This window comes from Buteo buteo, chromosome 7 (assembly GCF_964188355.1).
Source record: "Buteo buteo chromosome 7, bButBut1.hap1.1, whole genome shotgun sequence".
In the NCBI taxonomy this organism is placed as follows: domain Eukaryota; kingdom Metazoa; phylum Chordata; class Aves; order Accipitriformes; family Accipitridae; genus Buteo; species Buteo buteo.
In genome coordinates, this window is record NC_134177.1 from 44,743,413 (window position 1) to 44,757,813 (window position 14,401).

The 14,401-nt window shown below is 35.2% G+C and overlaps 1 protein-coding gene across 10 annotated transcripts in view; it reads right to left on the minus strand.

Annotated features, from left to right (window-relative positions):
- The window catches only part of BCAS3 (BCAS3 microtubule associated cell migration factor), a 375,612-nt gene that overhangs the window by 341,261 nt on the left and 19,950 nt on the right, over window positions 1-14,401 (minus strand). For all 10 annotated transcript variants that reach the window (XM_075032961.1, XM_075032959.1, XM_075032960.1 and 7 more), the window contains one exon: window positions 5,688-5,760. In XM_075032961.1, coding sequence (XP_074889062.1) covers window positions 5,688-5,760 — 73 coding nt within the window. The remainder of the gene's footprint in view (window positions 1-5,687; window positions 5,761-14,401) is intronic.

Here is a 14,401-nt window from a genome sequence, read left to right on the forward strand (position 1 = left end):
AGTGGATGAGGTGAGTAGGAATTTTAAGTTGTCTCTGCTGCTAGCCAGTGAATCACAGAACTGTGGTCTAAAGCCTACCCTGCTGTAAGCCCACAGTTGTACTGATACAATCCTTTAGCTAGACTGGTATACATTTCGTTACAAAAATTTTGTCCCCTATGTATGATAAACTGCTTAGCTAATAAGGAAAAGAAAAACAAAAGGAAAAAACCTTTAGAGTAGAAACAAAGTTTGGTAACTCATAATTAAGCATGATGGGGTAAACACTTGAGTCATCAGAACACTTGGCATTTGAGGAAAGGTAGATACCAGGCTTTAAAGTATTTAAAACATTCTGTACTCAGGAGAGGTGGTTTCATATGTAAGACACTGCAATTACTCATCTCTGTCTTCCCCACCCCCTTCTCCCTTTCTCTGCACCTACACACACTTTTTTTTTTCCCATCCTGGCATGGTCACTTCTATTTTGTTAGCTTTCTTGTTACCTATACTGTCTACTGAAGAGTAGATTTGCAATCACTCTCAAACCCACAACTTTGTTAATAATCTAAAAGAAAACAAAATTATACTCGTCAATTTCCCCTTAAACTTCTCCATTAGCTAAAATGAAGCATTTACTTAAAGATATCAGTACATTTACATTTGAGCAAAACAAAAGGCACGTCTAATGTATTTTGGAACCCTCGTGTATTTGAAGGTGTTCTACAGATCCAGTATGTTCTAAACTATGGTTTCAACAACCTATATGGGGAAAATAGGAATATATTTCCATTTAATATAACTGATCTTATCTAGTTATCTTTAAACTGAGTAGCCCCGAACGACACACACTGACTGGTTCTGCCATGCAGTTTTGTGGCCACCACTACTACTTTTTTTGAGGAGGGGAGTGGGGAATTCTCTGTTCAGTTTACATGTTACTAGTCCTGATGTTTTACCACCTAGAAAATTCATTAAATGTACCAAAACCCCTCAATTCATTTTGTGTGTGTATAAAGGTTTGTTTATCTTATCACCAAGAACAAAGTAAGTATGCCTCTACAAAACTCCACAAAAACAAAATTTATGCAGATGTTCTTTCCTTTTTGGTTTTCCTTTAATTTGCAAATCTTGTAATCTAAGACTGAAGTTGACTGAACCAACATCTAAACCAGCATAGTAGTATCAGCCAAAAAACACAATCTGTTTCCCATTTATGTGTCAAGACTGCATCCTTTTTGGGGGCTGAGAAAACTATTGTTTTGAAAAGATTATATAGTGAATCATAGAATGGTTTGGGTTGGAAGGGGACCTTTAAAGACCATCTGGTCCAACCCCCATGCTAGTCATTTTACTTGATGGAAAATTTGACTTTTAAAATACAAAAATGTGTGTACCAAAAGCTAGGCAGAAACTCAGATATGAGGCAAAAGTTTAGAAAACACAAATTTCATCTCCCCTGGTAAAATACTCATTGTGGGGAATACAAGGATTGAGATTACTGGCAAATCTCTCTCTACAGCATTTTTACATAAAGCAGGTGCCAGAAATTAATTTCAAAGTACAAGGTTTAAAATTTTAGACACAGTAAAATAATTTTTTTTAAAGCAGGTTCTCAATCATGACTGTCACAAAGAATTTAAGATTAAAAATTAAGAAATATTAAACTTAACGTTAAGACCTTGATACTGATATTCAAAGGAATTTAAGTTTTATCAGCATATATTGCATCATTGACTACTGTATTAGGTTACATTACAAGAGAGATGCACCCGACATGCCCAGTTACCCAGAAGCTGATTTCTAAGTTAATACATTGTTAAATCCGTGGGAGACATACTAAAAATTAACAAGATGTTTTTAGATCCAACAAAAATCTGTAATTAGTAAAACATTAGGGGATCTCCAGGGTAAACTATTGTATTTCTAAGTTACCAAAGAGATCTTTCACTGTATAAATGACAATAAAAAAGATTCAGGAATGAAATATAAATTTAAACATTTATTTTAGGCAAACATTATTTTGCATAAAGTACTTTTATACCCATCTTTGTTTCATAATGAATAAAAGAAGTCCTAGCATATTATCACAGACAAAAATTATTCATTAATTTCTTTCCATTAAAGTACATGGTACATTAGATTGATAACAAAAAATACTGAAGTTATTTAATGTAAGTAATATTTCTTAAGTTATTAATTCATGACTACTTGAAAATTCTTTGGACTCCAGATTGACAAATGTTCTACATTAAAAAGAATACCTTTTTATCATATTTCCCTCATTATAGTGTATTTACTTTACAGCTAAAGGAAAAGAGAAGAATTTCCTGATGGTAACCACTAATGCAGACTAGTGGTCAGAACCAGGAAATCCCAGCTCCTAACTTGAACGTGTCAATATCTCATTGATACAGCCCTAAAAGATAAAATACTATTAAATGACAGTGCAGTGGATCTAGATAAAAACTATATTCTATCAGATTTGTATCACTTTAATGGCTTAGCATCTTTAGCACTTACAACTTGCTCATGTAACTTTCATACCTGCTGAATTCAAATTTCTCAAAGATTTTTATGCATTTGAATATACGTACATAAGTCCATAAAAATCACAAAACATATCAACACATTTGTAAATACAATTACTTATGTATCAAGCAGAACTGTGTACGCACAGTATTAACAGCTCTTTAACACATACACGTTTTTATGGCCAAAAATAGCATGTGATAATTTACAGCAACTCCTAAGCTGTAATGAAGAGTTAATACCCTACTGAGGTTTTATCATGTCAGGTGTAAAATGCATTTATTCTTCACCTTCCATCCAAAAAATTAACAACTTCAAAGCACTTTCTAGGAGAGCTACTGAAAATGTATATAAATGATTGCCAGGGAAAAGAATTTAAATTAGAGTATTGTCTCCAGATACAGCAGGGTCCAAAAATGTTCTTCAACAGTCCTGGTGCCAGCCACCAAATCTTCCAGAATGTTAACCATGTCCCTTATTTATTAATAACAGATAACAACAAAAAAACTTGTTTGGAAATGTCAAAATTACCAGGGATGTTCCAGGAAAAGTGTAACAATAGCTGCAAATTTAAGTGGAGCAACCAGAAGTCAGAAGTTTTGAAGAATTGCTAGGGAAAATCCAAATGATGATCAAGGCTGAAAAAGTCAAACTTTTTTTTCCCCCAGAATCATTCTCCTTTGTAAATGATTCTGACAGATTTTAGACAATAACCTGGGTAAAACTGGAATGGGAGAAAGCCAGAGGACAGTTGGAAGTAGCAGAAGCACTTTGGGAGGTCACATGTTTCTCCTCTAAAAAAATGACAACCTGGTGTCCCATCCTCCTAGTGAGGAGATATGGGGATAAGGGCAGGTGGACTGTGCTGGTGGAATTGTTTTCTTTTGAGACTACATCTTGCAAAGGTAAGGACATTGGCCCTATTGTCATAACCATGTCCAATCTCATTCAGTTTATATTAAAGAAAGACAATGTAGTTTAATGTATCAGCGTAATGGATTGCGTGTTAGGAGACTTGGATTTCACTTCTGGATCTGCTTTGGACCAGTTGCCTTTGAGAAAATCATTCAGTCTTTTAGACACTTTGTTTACCTTTCTGTTGAATGGGAAATATTTTAGTGCCAGTGCTACATCATTTCACTGATTATTTTACCTGCCATTTCAGTAGACAGAATAGGCCTCCTATTCCCTGCACATTTTCAGTACCGTGCTGACAGCTGCAGTATTTCATGCCATAGCCAGCATAATCTCCAAAGTAGGTGAAGAGATGATTGTAGCAAAAATCAAGTGCTTTGGAACAAATGCTCTAGAATAAATGTAGTATTTTCTTCAGATATATGATTAAACAAGGTGTTTTATCTGTCCACAACCATTAAGACATACAGGAAACAATGTTAAGTGCAAAAGATCAAGAACTGAACTAAAATTGTGATTCAGGTTCAGAGGCCATTCGTAACACAGCTATATTAATGTTCTACACAAATTCTTCTTTATGCATAACAAGCATTGTAAAAAGATAATCAAATGATCTATGAATGTAACAGAAGAAAAAACAAGTGCGACACTTGAGTCAATTTAAAAGCAGTGTGACTCCAGTTGAGGGCAAACTATCAAAGAACTCTTGATCTGAAAGCTATTGATGAAATAGGTAATTTGTAAGGACACTTTCAAAAGTAACTTGTAATTAATAGTAAATGTAGAAAAGTGTTTCAGACTTTTCTGTTGAAGGGTCACCACCACGAGTAAACTGGTTCTTTATTAAATGGGTAAACGAGAGCCTATAGCATAGTCTCCTTTTTTTTAATGATGAGCTAGTCTTCTGGTCACAGTGGAAAGCCCGATTTAAAATCTTCTATTTGCAAATATTTAACTACTGATAAGTAGTAACACAAACCTATCCATTCATTTTGAAAACATACAAGCTTGTTTTTTTTTTTTTTTGGTAGAGAAGCAGAAACTACCAATAATCTTTGAAGTATTTCCCATTAATTGAGGAATACAATAACACATTGAAAATAACAATCCTTATAGTTTGTTCACTCCTTGGATAGCTCAGCTTCTAAAGTAAAGGTATGAAGGAAAGCTTTTTCCATCCAACATATCCTCTACGTATATAAGTACACTGTTTGGATTAAGACAGAAAGTCCTACAAGAGCAGTATTTGCATAACTGGTTACATGCACTCTTATTTAGGAGAAGTTATTCACGAGATTACATACATTTACAGGAGGAAGAAGGAGAAAAGGCACTATGAGAAGTTTTGCAAGTTGGAAACACATCAATAAAAAGACATTTCACTTCTCTACACTACATGGTTTTTGTTTTAAACATTTAAGACAAGTAACATTAATATTCTAGTTCAACACAGTAATAATACATACAGAGACATTTACAGAGACTTGGTAGTCTTCCTCCACACCCAGAGTGATTAAATTCTTAATTGAAAAGGGTGTGGTACAGAATTAGTCTTACTACTGTAAGATGATTTACTTCAACTGTTTAGCCTTTGAATCGCTGCATAGAGGATTACCTCTGAAAAGCAAATATTTTCCTTTAGGTATAGATATAAATCCTTTGCATACTCTGAATCAAGGTATCAAACAGACACAAAGTATCTTAAGACCCTCTTTTATAAGAGAGGTGATACAACAATACTGTCCAGAGAGCACAAGACAAGATTGTTCACTTATTTTTCTAAGTTAAAGAAGTAGATTTAACAAGTGTTTTGCTATCAAACAGTGAGTGGCTGTAACAATGAAATTGCTTGGTGCTTGTAATTCATTTGGTATATGCTGATTGAAAGCATCTTCTAATTACTTTTTAAGACACAGATATTACTTTAGACACTTCCCAATAATAATTCTGACCAGGAGTAATATCAGAAAAGGCTAATCATAAAATTGTGATTACACTGAGAACAAAATAAATTCAAAATACCTCTTCATCTAATTTATATCAAGAGTCTCTATTTTTTTATTCCTTCTAAAAAGCTTAAGCCATGGGCAAATGTGTGCTGACACACTAAAAAAAAAAAAAAAACCAACTTTAAAAGCACTTCACGGTGTTATCCCACTAGCAAGAAAGGAATAGAGTTTTAAAGATTAAATCTACTGGGGTTTTTTAGATGATAATACAATCTATATATAAGACTTTATTCACAAAAAAAATATTCTTACCCAGAAGATCCAATGCTTTTGCACACACCAAGAAGAGGCCGCTTCTCAGAAAAATTATCACATTTCTGAGCACCTAATAAGGAAAGCAAAAAAGAAAAAGCAAATCACTAAGCACTGTTTGTGTCACCTTTCAAATTACGGGTGTACATGTTGTGGAGGTACAATATATTGAAAGGCTATTGAATATATAAAACATTATATTATATTGAATATATAAAACAAAACTCACAGCCTGTACAAGATCAGTGATAGAAATACAAATAACAGGCAGAGTCATGAACACTGGAAGAACTATTCTTGAAAGAGACAGCAATGAGTAACAAAACAAGTAACAAAATCTGGCCAGAATTTTGGAGTTATCTTCTATTCATTTCAGTTGGGGTTAAGGATTCTGTAACTGTAACAAGTAACACTTGCTCACTTTTCATTGTTTTATAAAAGTTGTCTGTAATAAGGCTGTTGCCAACTTTGCGTGAATTTCACACATTGGTTTCCAATTTATTCTACTGAGGTGTAAGCGGAGTATAAGAATGTTAACCATAAGAGCACAGCGTAAGAGCAGCTACTCTCTTCAGCATGTGACAAACCGGGCTGCCAAGTGTTTGCCCAAAGCACGGCCATGGTTACACAGCCCATGCCCTGTGCCTAAGAAAATACAACATTAAGTTCAAAGCAGTCTTCAATCAAGCAATTCAAGCCTTTAGGACCTCCAGCAACTTCCAGCGAGACTCAGCCTATGCCTCCTGTTCACTCAAAGTGAAAACACCATTCCAACACCATATCCAATCTACTTTTAAGGTTAGCTTCCCCACGTAACACCAGCGCAGCCCCAACAGCAGAGTTTGGCATGGGCTCGTCCTCTGCTCTAACTCAGTTGCTGAGACAGTTATGCCTGCCCTGGGATCTGTGCATGCCGCCACTGCTGGCACCAGAGCCAGGCCATTAAAACCAGCCTTTCGTCTTCCCAAACTGCAGTCGCACCTTCACTCCAGAACCATCAAATTGTTAAATACGCCACACTTCTTAAAATGGGATTTTAAAAGTTTTGAAAACTTTGCCTTATTGCTATGTAAACAGAAATAAAACTGAGTCAAAAAAAAAAAAAATCTCTTCTACTTGTGAACAATGTTTAGTAAATTCCAGGGTATGTTTCTACCCAACTTAAATAATAGAATAACAGCCACCAACACCACCACTACTAAATTTCCTCCATTTTCTTTCAACCTTTGCCTTTTTAATTATCTATCTATCTATAGGTATGCATGTATGTGGTGAATAATGGAATTTTATTTTTGTTTTCCTCCATTATACACCAAACGCTTTGATCTAGAAAGATGATTAGCGATATAGTCTGTTCAAAATTTAATTCAGAAATACTGGTATGCTGCACTAAATCAATTATTCAGAAAGGCACAACAATTAACAATATACATTTTCACATAACAGTCTCTGTTAATTATTAATAACTCAGGTACATGCAATTAATTTGTAACAAAAAATGTTCAGTGCTCTCATCTGTACAAGGGTAAGTCTTCCCTCCTACACATTTGGGTATTTATAAAGTCAAATGGGTCATCAATAATTTCACCATCAACAATAGCTTTACAAGTAAGCTAAAACAGCCAAATGTATTTTCCTTTTATTCCTATTATTTCAAGGGCTTTTATGAGTCATACCTGTACTGTATGTACTGACCTGTAAATTGATAAATGAAACATATACTCTTCTTAAGAGTCTGGCAACCAATTTTTCTTCAATACAAGTAACAGATGAACTCCATTTGTTTCTGTTCACTTAGCTAGTCGCTCTCAGCATTAAGGGTGAAATGCTGACTACCAGGAGTTCTGACATTGATTTAAGCAGAGCCAGGATTTTACCTTAAGTATTTGACTATACTTTTTTTTTTTTTTTTTTTTTTTTTAAACTAGGATATATTAGAGATATGAATTCATATGTTTCTTCCTGGTCTAGTTCTAAGTTTAACAACAAGGAAGGGGGAGTGGGGAGTACAGGGAAACAACTGCACAAAATCAAAAGGAATACCAGTTTTTAATACCCACAATACAGATTTGCAAAATTTGTACAATAGGTGCTTAAACTTCTGATTTCAGTCTGTAATGACTGGGGTCCTCATTTAAAAAAAAATCCATTTTCTACTTCAAATACATACTTTCAGAATGTAAATATTAATACTGTAGAAAAGGATCATTATTTTGAGGACTCTGCAGGGCATTAAATCAGGTTAATAGCGGTCCCATTCATGAGATTGCAAAAAGCGACATGTGTTGTTCTCTGCAATGCTTAATGGAGTCAGCAACCCTTTCTAGTTCTGCGGTAGAATTTAATCTTCCAAGTTATGGTGGATTAATTTTTATTTGTAAAATCGTGTTTATTTGCATGTGCGATATACTGACGTTGTACACACCTGCTCCACAGACAGTGTTTAACAAAATGCAGCAGGATGATTGAAATGAAAAACAGCTAGCTAAATCCCTCAAATACAAAAAGTATTGAAATCCTGTTGCAAAGTCTTTTTCTTAAACTCCTTTTATTCTAAATCCTTTTAATTCTGTCATATAACACTACAGCACTTATAAAAAGCTGAAAATCCTGACAAATCACACAATTAAAGTAATGAAAACTGCCCTTCCTGCCAACAAGGCACCACCTTATCTACAGCTCCATTTAGCTAAATGATATACATGTTTTTAAAAAATAAATAAATCTAACCTCAGTTAGTACACTTAAAACTTAAAAAAAAAAATCTGTGGCTAAATGAAATTTCATACAAATCAACATTTAGAACTTTATGAAGGCAAAAGGTTATCCACACATAAGCTCAAAGCAGCTTATGTACCGTACTTCTGATGAAACTGTGAACAGATACCTCTTGGGCCTACTAAGGCCTCTCAGTAATGCCAATAATAATAGTAACAACAGCAGCAGCAGCAGCAGCACACCTTTTTGAAGAATAAAAATGAAACACCAGTGATTTTCACAGGAACTCAAAAGCTGCTCAAAACTATGAAAAGTACCCCCCTTTCCCTTGAGCAAGAAACACATTGATTGTATAAATGTCATATTCTGATTTCTTCAGCAATAGCATACATGCACAATGGACTATATTTTTCTGGTATGTAATTCCACTGATCAAGTTCCACCACAGCCATTTAATAATGCAGTGCACCTCCTGTTCAGCTAAACCCCTCTTAGTTCTATCTGTTACTTGAAAGTTGTGTTGCATTTGTGGTCCTGGCCCATGTCAGTGTAGTAGTCAACCAGTACCTGGAAATGCATTAGGCCACATGGATGGCATTCACTACATACAGTTTTCACACCCTGTTTTGCTGCTTCTTTTGGCGGGGGAGGAATGTTTCTTAATGTTTCTTAATCACTACCATTTTGTGTCTGCTTCCTTATTGAACACAAATGCAAAAAAGCATATGTGCTACCTGAAACAGAAGTGAAGAGGTTCAAGTCAGACCTAAGAATAGCGTATGAATTCTTTCCTCAACTTCAGGGTAGCTATAAATGCTCCTTTTTCTGCACAAATAAGCTCTAACCGCATTATTCAATATCATGCCTGATCGATGGCGCTGTGACTACTGTCCTCATCCTGCCACTTCAGATGCTCCTTTAGGATTAATGTTCTAGACCATGAGCATCCTATTCTATCTCCCTTAACTCCCAGCATCACCCAGACATTTCAAGTATCCAAGTCCCTCTCCAGTACCTGCATGATCATACCTGTTTCTTACATCCCCCAAAAGATATCACCCCAGAACCCCCTTCAACTCCAGTTGATTTCCATACCTACTGCCTCCTCAGCCCATTCCACCTTCCCATTTCTGAGATAAAATAGCAACATTGCAAGAAGCAACACTGGCTGGAGAACATTATCGTGGCAGTTCTGTCAAAGAGACAGAGCTGTGCATGTTTACAGAAAGTTGGTTTTTATTCCGCACAGCACCATAGTTTTATTCTCTGATAACTATGTAGCTTCTGTATGAAAAAAATGAAAAGATGACCTTGAAACATAGAGATCAATGTTTCTAGAGTCACACATTAACCGAAGACAGATAGAAATATTTTGATTGAATCTTGTTAAAAAAAAAAAAAACAAAAAACAAACAAACAAAAAAAAAACAACAAAAAAACCCACCAAAACTTAAAAGAAATATCAGTCTAACATGGTAAAAGTTTAAGGTGTACTTGTCTAAAGCATTGATGTGATATGGCCAGAATTGAAATGGTGGCATACAGGTCAGCCTGCACAGCTTCAAAGAAATTAGTATTTTAAAATGTTGTGCTCCAAAATTCTTCCCTATAATAGCTATAAAAGGCTTACTTGCTACGCTTGAGAATTCTGTTCTGTAATTTCTATAATCCATGCACATTAACATTCATTATACCATAACAACCCACATAACAGTTACAAAACACCAAAACTTAAATGCACACCTGCATGACCCACTTACACCAATCCAGATCTAGCTACCAACTGCTACTGCTTGTTCAGCTTGTAGGGCTAGGTCCTCTGTTATACATACTATGCAATTATTTTGGCTTTCAAGGACTTAAAACCACTAAGCCACCCAAGTGGTTGAATACAAAACTCACATCTGCCTTCCTTTAGAGATCAACCTAAGTATTATAGTTCTTTTAAGTATACCTGCACAGAAAGCTGAGTCAGCTTTTGAGGTTCTAATTTTATTTTACCAACATCAAAGATATAAGCAGTAGAGTACAGAGATAAATCTGCTGCAAAATTTAAACTTTCAACAGTTTTAGAGTTTCAAATACAAAACTATTCTGTGACCCAATTAACTTTAGCTTTTCATGTTAATTCTAGTTTTCAACCATTCATCCATAAGGTTCCTTTGGTTCATAGCTGTTTTAAACATAGTACCTCTGCTTTCTTTCTTTTATTTCCTTTCTTACTTTTTTTTTTTCCCTTATCAGTCAATTTGACTAAGCAGTCAAATTCATTGAGAGATGTGGGACTATTATATCATCTTTTCTGCAAGCAGCATAATCTAGAAAATGGCAATAAATTAATTCAGTTCACTGGAGGAATTTATTTTCATAATGCTGAGACATGGAAATAGGTTTTACAGACAATGACTGATCTAAACTTCAACACACAAGCCTGTCATCATGTACCCTTTAACCATGAATTACCACACACAATGCTCTTCCTGCAGATTTTCCTAGTTTCTTGATTGACTTTTAAACTATGCAAGCCTGCCTTAATAAATGGGATAGCACAAGGCAGAAAGCAGGTATTTGGCCAGGGCTTTGTAAAATGACCTGGGATAAGTAATGAAAAATGGGAGACTGTAGCACTTACTCACTTCAGAAAACAGCAGTATTCTGATTTTGTAGGAAAAGAATAGCAAAGCTATCTGAAGTAAATGTTTTATTTCCTTAGCACTGATTTCAGAAGTATACATGCAACAGGCCTCAACAGGAAGTCAAAACACAACAAATTTTTAAAAATACTAGAGAGTTCTGAATCTCTTTTATTAGTGACTTCATAGGTCAAAGAACATAGAACTACTACACAAAACAAATAAAATTTTAATGTTTCTATAAATATCATGGAAATGCTAATTAAAAAAGAAAAAGCACAAGACAAATGTAGGAATATCCAAGACTGAATACTTCAAAATATACAGAAGTCAAACTCAGTATCATTTCAATTCTACAAGTAAGTATTCGTGCAGTCAGTTACCTCAGGAAAATGAAGAAAGCATCATCTAGAGGAAGTGGTGAAAAATTAGAAAACATGTTGAACAAACAATATGAAGAATTAGGTTAGCATGGCTAAACAGAGCCATTGGGTATTGTGTGAGAGTAAACCCAGTATGGAGTAACTTGAGTAGTAGTGAGGACATCACAAATTTGAATCATATAAAACGGAGGAGGAAGGAGTTAATATACCCTGATTTTTGCTTGGTTCTCTCACTATCATTAACTACAATGATGTTGCCAATGGTGGTTTCCTCTTCACAGAAAATGGTAGCTAAATTTAAGTGGCAGAGTTCCAGCTTTGTTTTGTATCTACCACGTAGTATGTTCTCCCTTCTAATAATCACAGTCTCATCAATTTGTCTTCAAACACATCTTTGCATGCTTGTTTTATCTGAAGACACAGAAAAATCCAGAGCCCAGCAAACTAGGCACCTGTATATATACAAGTAAGTACTAAACTCAATCACAGCATCCAGATTTGAAAGCGAAGAGCTAGGCAAGTTAAGAAGCCGTGCCAACCAGATGGCTCAGCAGATAACGCAGCATGTGGCACGCAAAGTGCCAGGACTTAGTATTCTTATTTCTAAGACTGACAGTGTCCAGAGATGTTCTCATATTCTGAATATTAGCTATGCAACTTTAAGTCCTTTCTTAAGCCTGAAATTTGGTCACAGTGTAAACCTTCAGTCTCCAAAAAGGCCATTTATATTGCAAGCTCTGGAAAACAATCAAAGCCACATCTACTGTTGACAGCAACAGTAGGTACTCTCTGCCCACTGAGACAAGTTAATGCCTACATTTGTCAGTGTTATTTACAGAAATCTCTCAATTCTTTATGGACATCTTAGCCAGGCTGCAGACCAACCATGCCATGGACACAGAGACATCAAAGTGCGGCAGTGCTGGGCCAGGTCAGGTCTTGCCTGGTTTATTAGCTCAGACAAAACCCTGCACGAACATTGCGGTATAGCTGCCAGGTCAGAACGGTTCCAGGAGCCATTTAACTGCTCGAGTATGGCACAGAGCCTGAACTAATAAACCTCATCAGATCTGAGTTGGCAGCATGCAAGGCCAGCTCCAGATACTGCACCACGTTCCTGCTACTAGGACCACTTATAACCTGCTAAATCAGATTTGAGGAGGTCTCATTTGCAATAAGCCTGCATGAAATAAGCCTGTATGGAATAACTCTTTTGAAACAATACTTTACTATGCTATGAAGCACATGATGCAGCAGAGGATCCAACATCAAAGGACTATAGTATTTTAACAAAATAGTTGACAAACTATTAAGTTCTGCTACTGTAAAGTCACCAAGTTAAAACCATGAGCTTTCCTTTCACACCTGGGAATGAGCTTCTTATCACAAACTAAGATCTGCTTCTAGGAACGTGCCAAATCCATCCACCAAGAGAGTCCTATTTTCAATAATTCCCTTTTTACAGCTTTACAGTAAAATAGTGTTTGAGCCTACTGATGGTAATCAGCTTCTCCTTTACAAATTCCTTTTATTTTGTTCAGAATCATTAAAGCTCATGTGTTAGTTATCTAAGGCCTCTTATTACAGCTTTACTTTTATCTGATTCCAGATACTGGTCAATGATACATTCATGTACTTTTAATCAAAGATTTATTTAAACCAAGCCATGTAAAAAGAGACCAAAACATGTTTTTAAAAGGTTTGGCTTAATTGAATATGAGCTAATTTGAATAGTTTTCTAATGTAAGAACTATCATTGTCAGATGCTAAATATATGCAATTTAGAGACAGAAACACAGTAACTGCTTAAAGGAGTTCATAAGCAGTGTAACTTACTAGATTGAAAAATCAGAAAGCACTATTTTGCTATCAGAAAAAACAGAACGTATAGGTTCTTCAATTAATTTATTTCATTTTCATTTACACTCTTTCTCCTTTTTTTTTCCCCTTTGAGAGAGGAAGGGGCATAGACATCCATTACTTAATGGCACACATAACAGCAAAAAAAAAATAGCTCATCAGGAATTATGCAGTGTTCCCAAAAAACAGAAGGCACAACATGTTTCTCTATTACTTTGCTCAGGAAATCACTGCAACAATATACAATGTGTCCGTTAAACTTTTAACTTTCCTCATTTACTTTCTCTGAAACACTCAAAATTCTTATAATTTACTATTTTTGTAATAATTTAAACAATTAGACTTTAGGCTATATTTTTTAGTTCACTAACTAATTCATAATATACTACTAAAATTTGTAATCCAGCATAATCCCCCAAAACCTTGACCATACTAGAAGTACGCTCTTTTCATCCATGAAGTAAAACATGGCAACCAATTTAAGCCAGAAATACTACTCAGCAGCTGTACAGAATAGTTTGCCCAGTTGAAGTTACAGGGAGAGTGGATAAGCAAAATGTTGCTGAAACCGAAAATAAGCCAGGACACCATCAAATCTGAGGCCTTTAAGAAGTCCACAATTAGATTTTGTGTTTAGATTGAACAGTGCCATTTTTTAAAGGGATTTGCTTGTTTATGCATAGTTGCTCAAATTTTGCAGCAAGCTCTTCCAGGGGGTTAACTCAGAATTTCTGAAACAATCCTGCTAAACAAACTAAGCAGCTTGTCTTAGAACCTGATAAAACTCTATTTAAGCAGTAAAAGAGAGAAGGTGCCTATTGGCACTCAAGGGATCATGATAAAAGCTCAGCCACTAAAAAGATCAAACTGTTTGAATAAATTTTACATAAAATAAGCAGAAGAGGAACAAATTAGAAGCTAGTACCACCCCAAAAGACAAATTCCATTGTCTTGTTACTTTTACTTGAGTGGAAAAGCAGCCTTTTTTAAAAACCTCATAAAAAGCTGCAATTGCTAAACTTAATGCATGCACTAATAGACTAGATAATTTCACAGTTTAGAAAATACTTTCTATTTTCTTCATAAATAAAATATTTTAATAATCAAAAAAGGACATTTT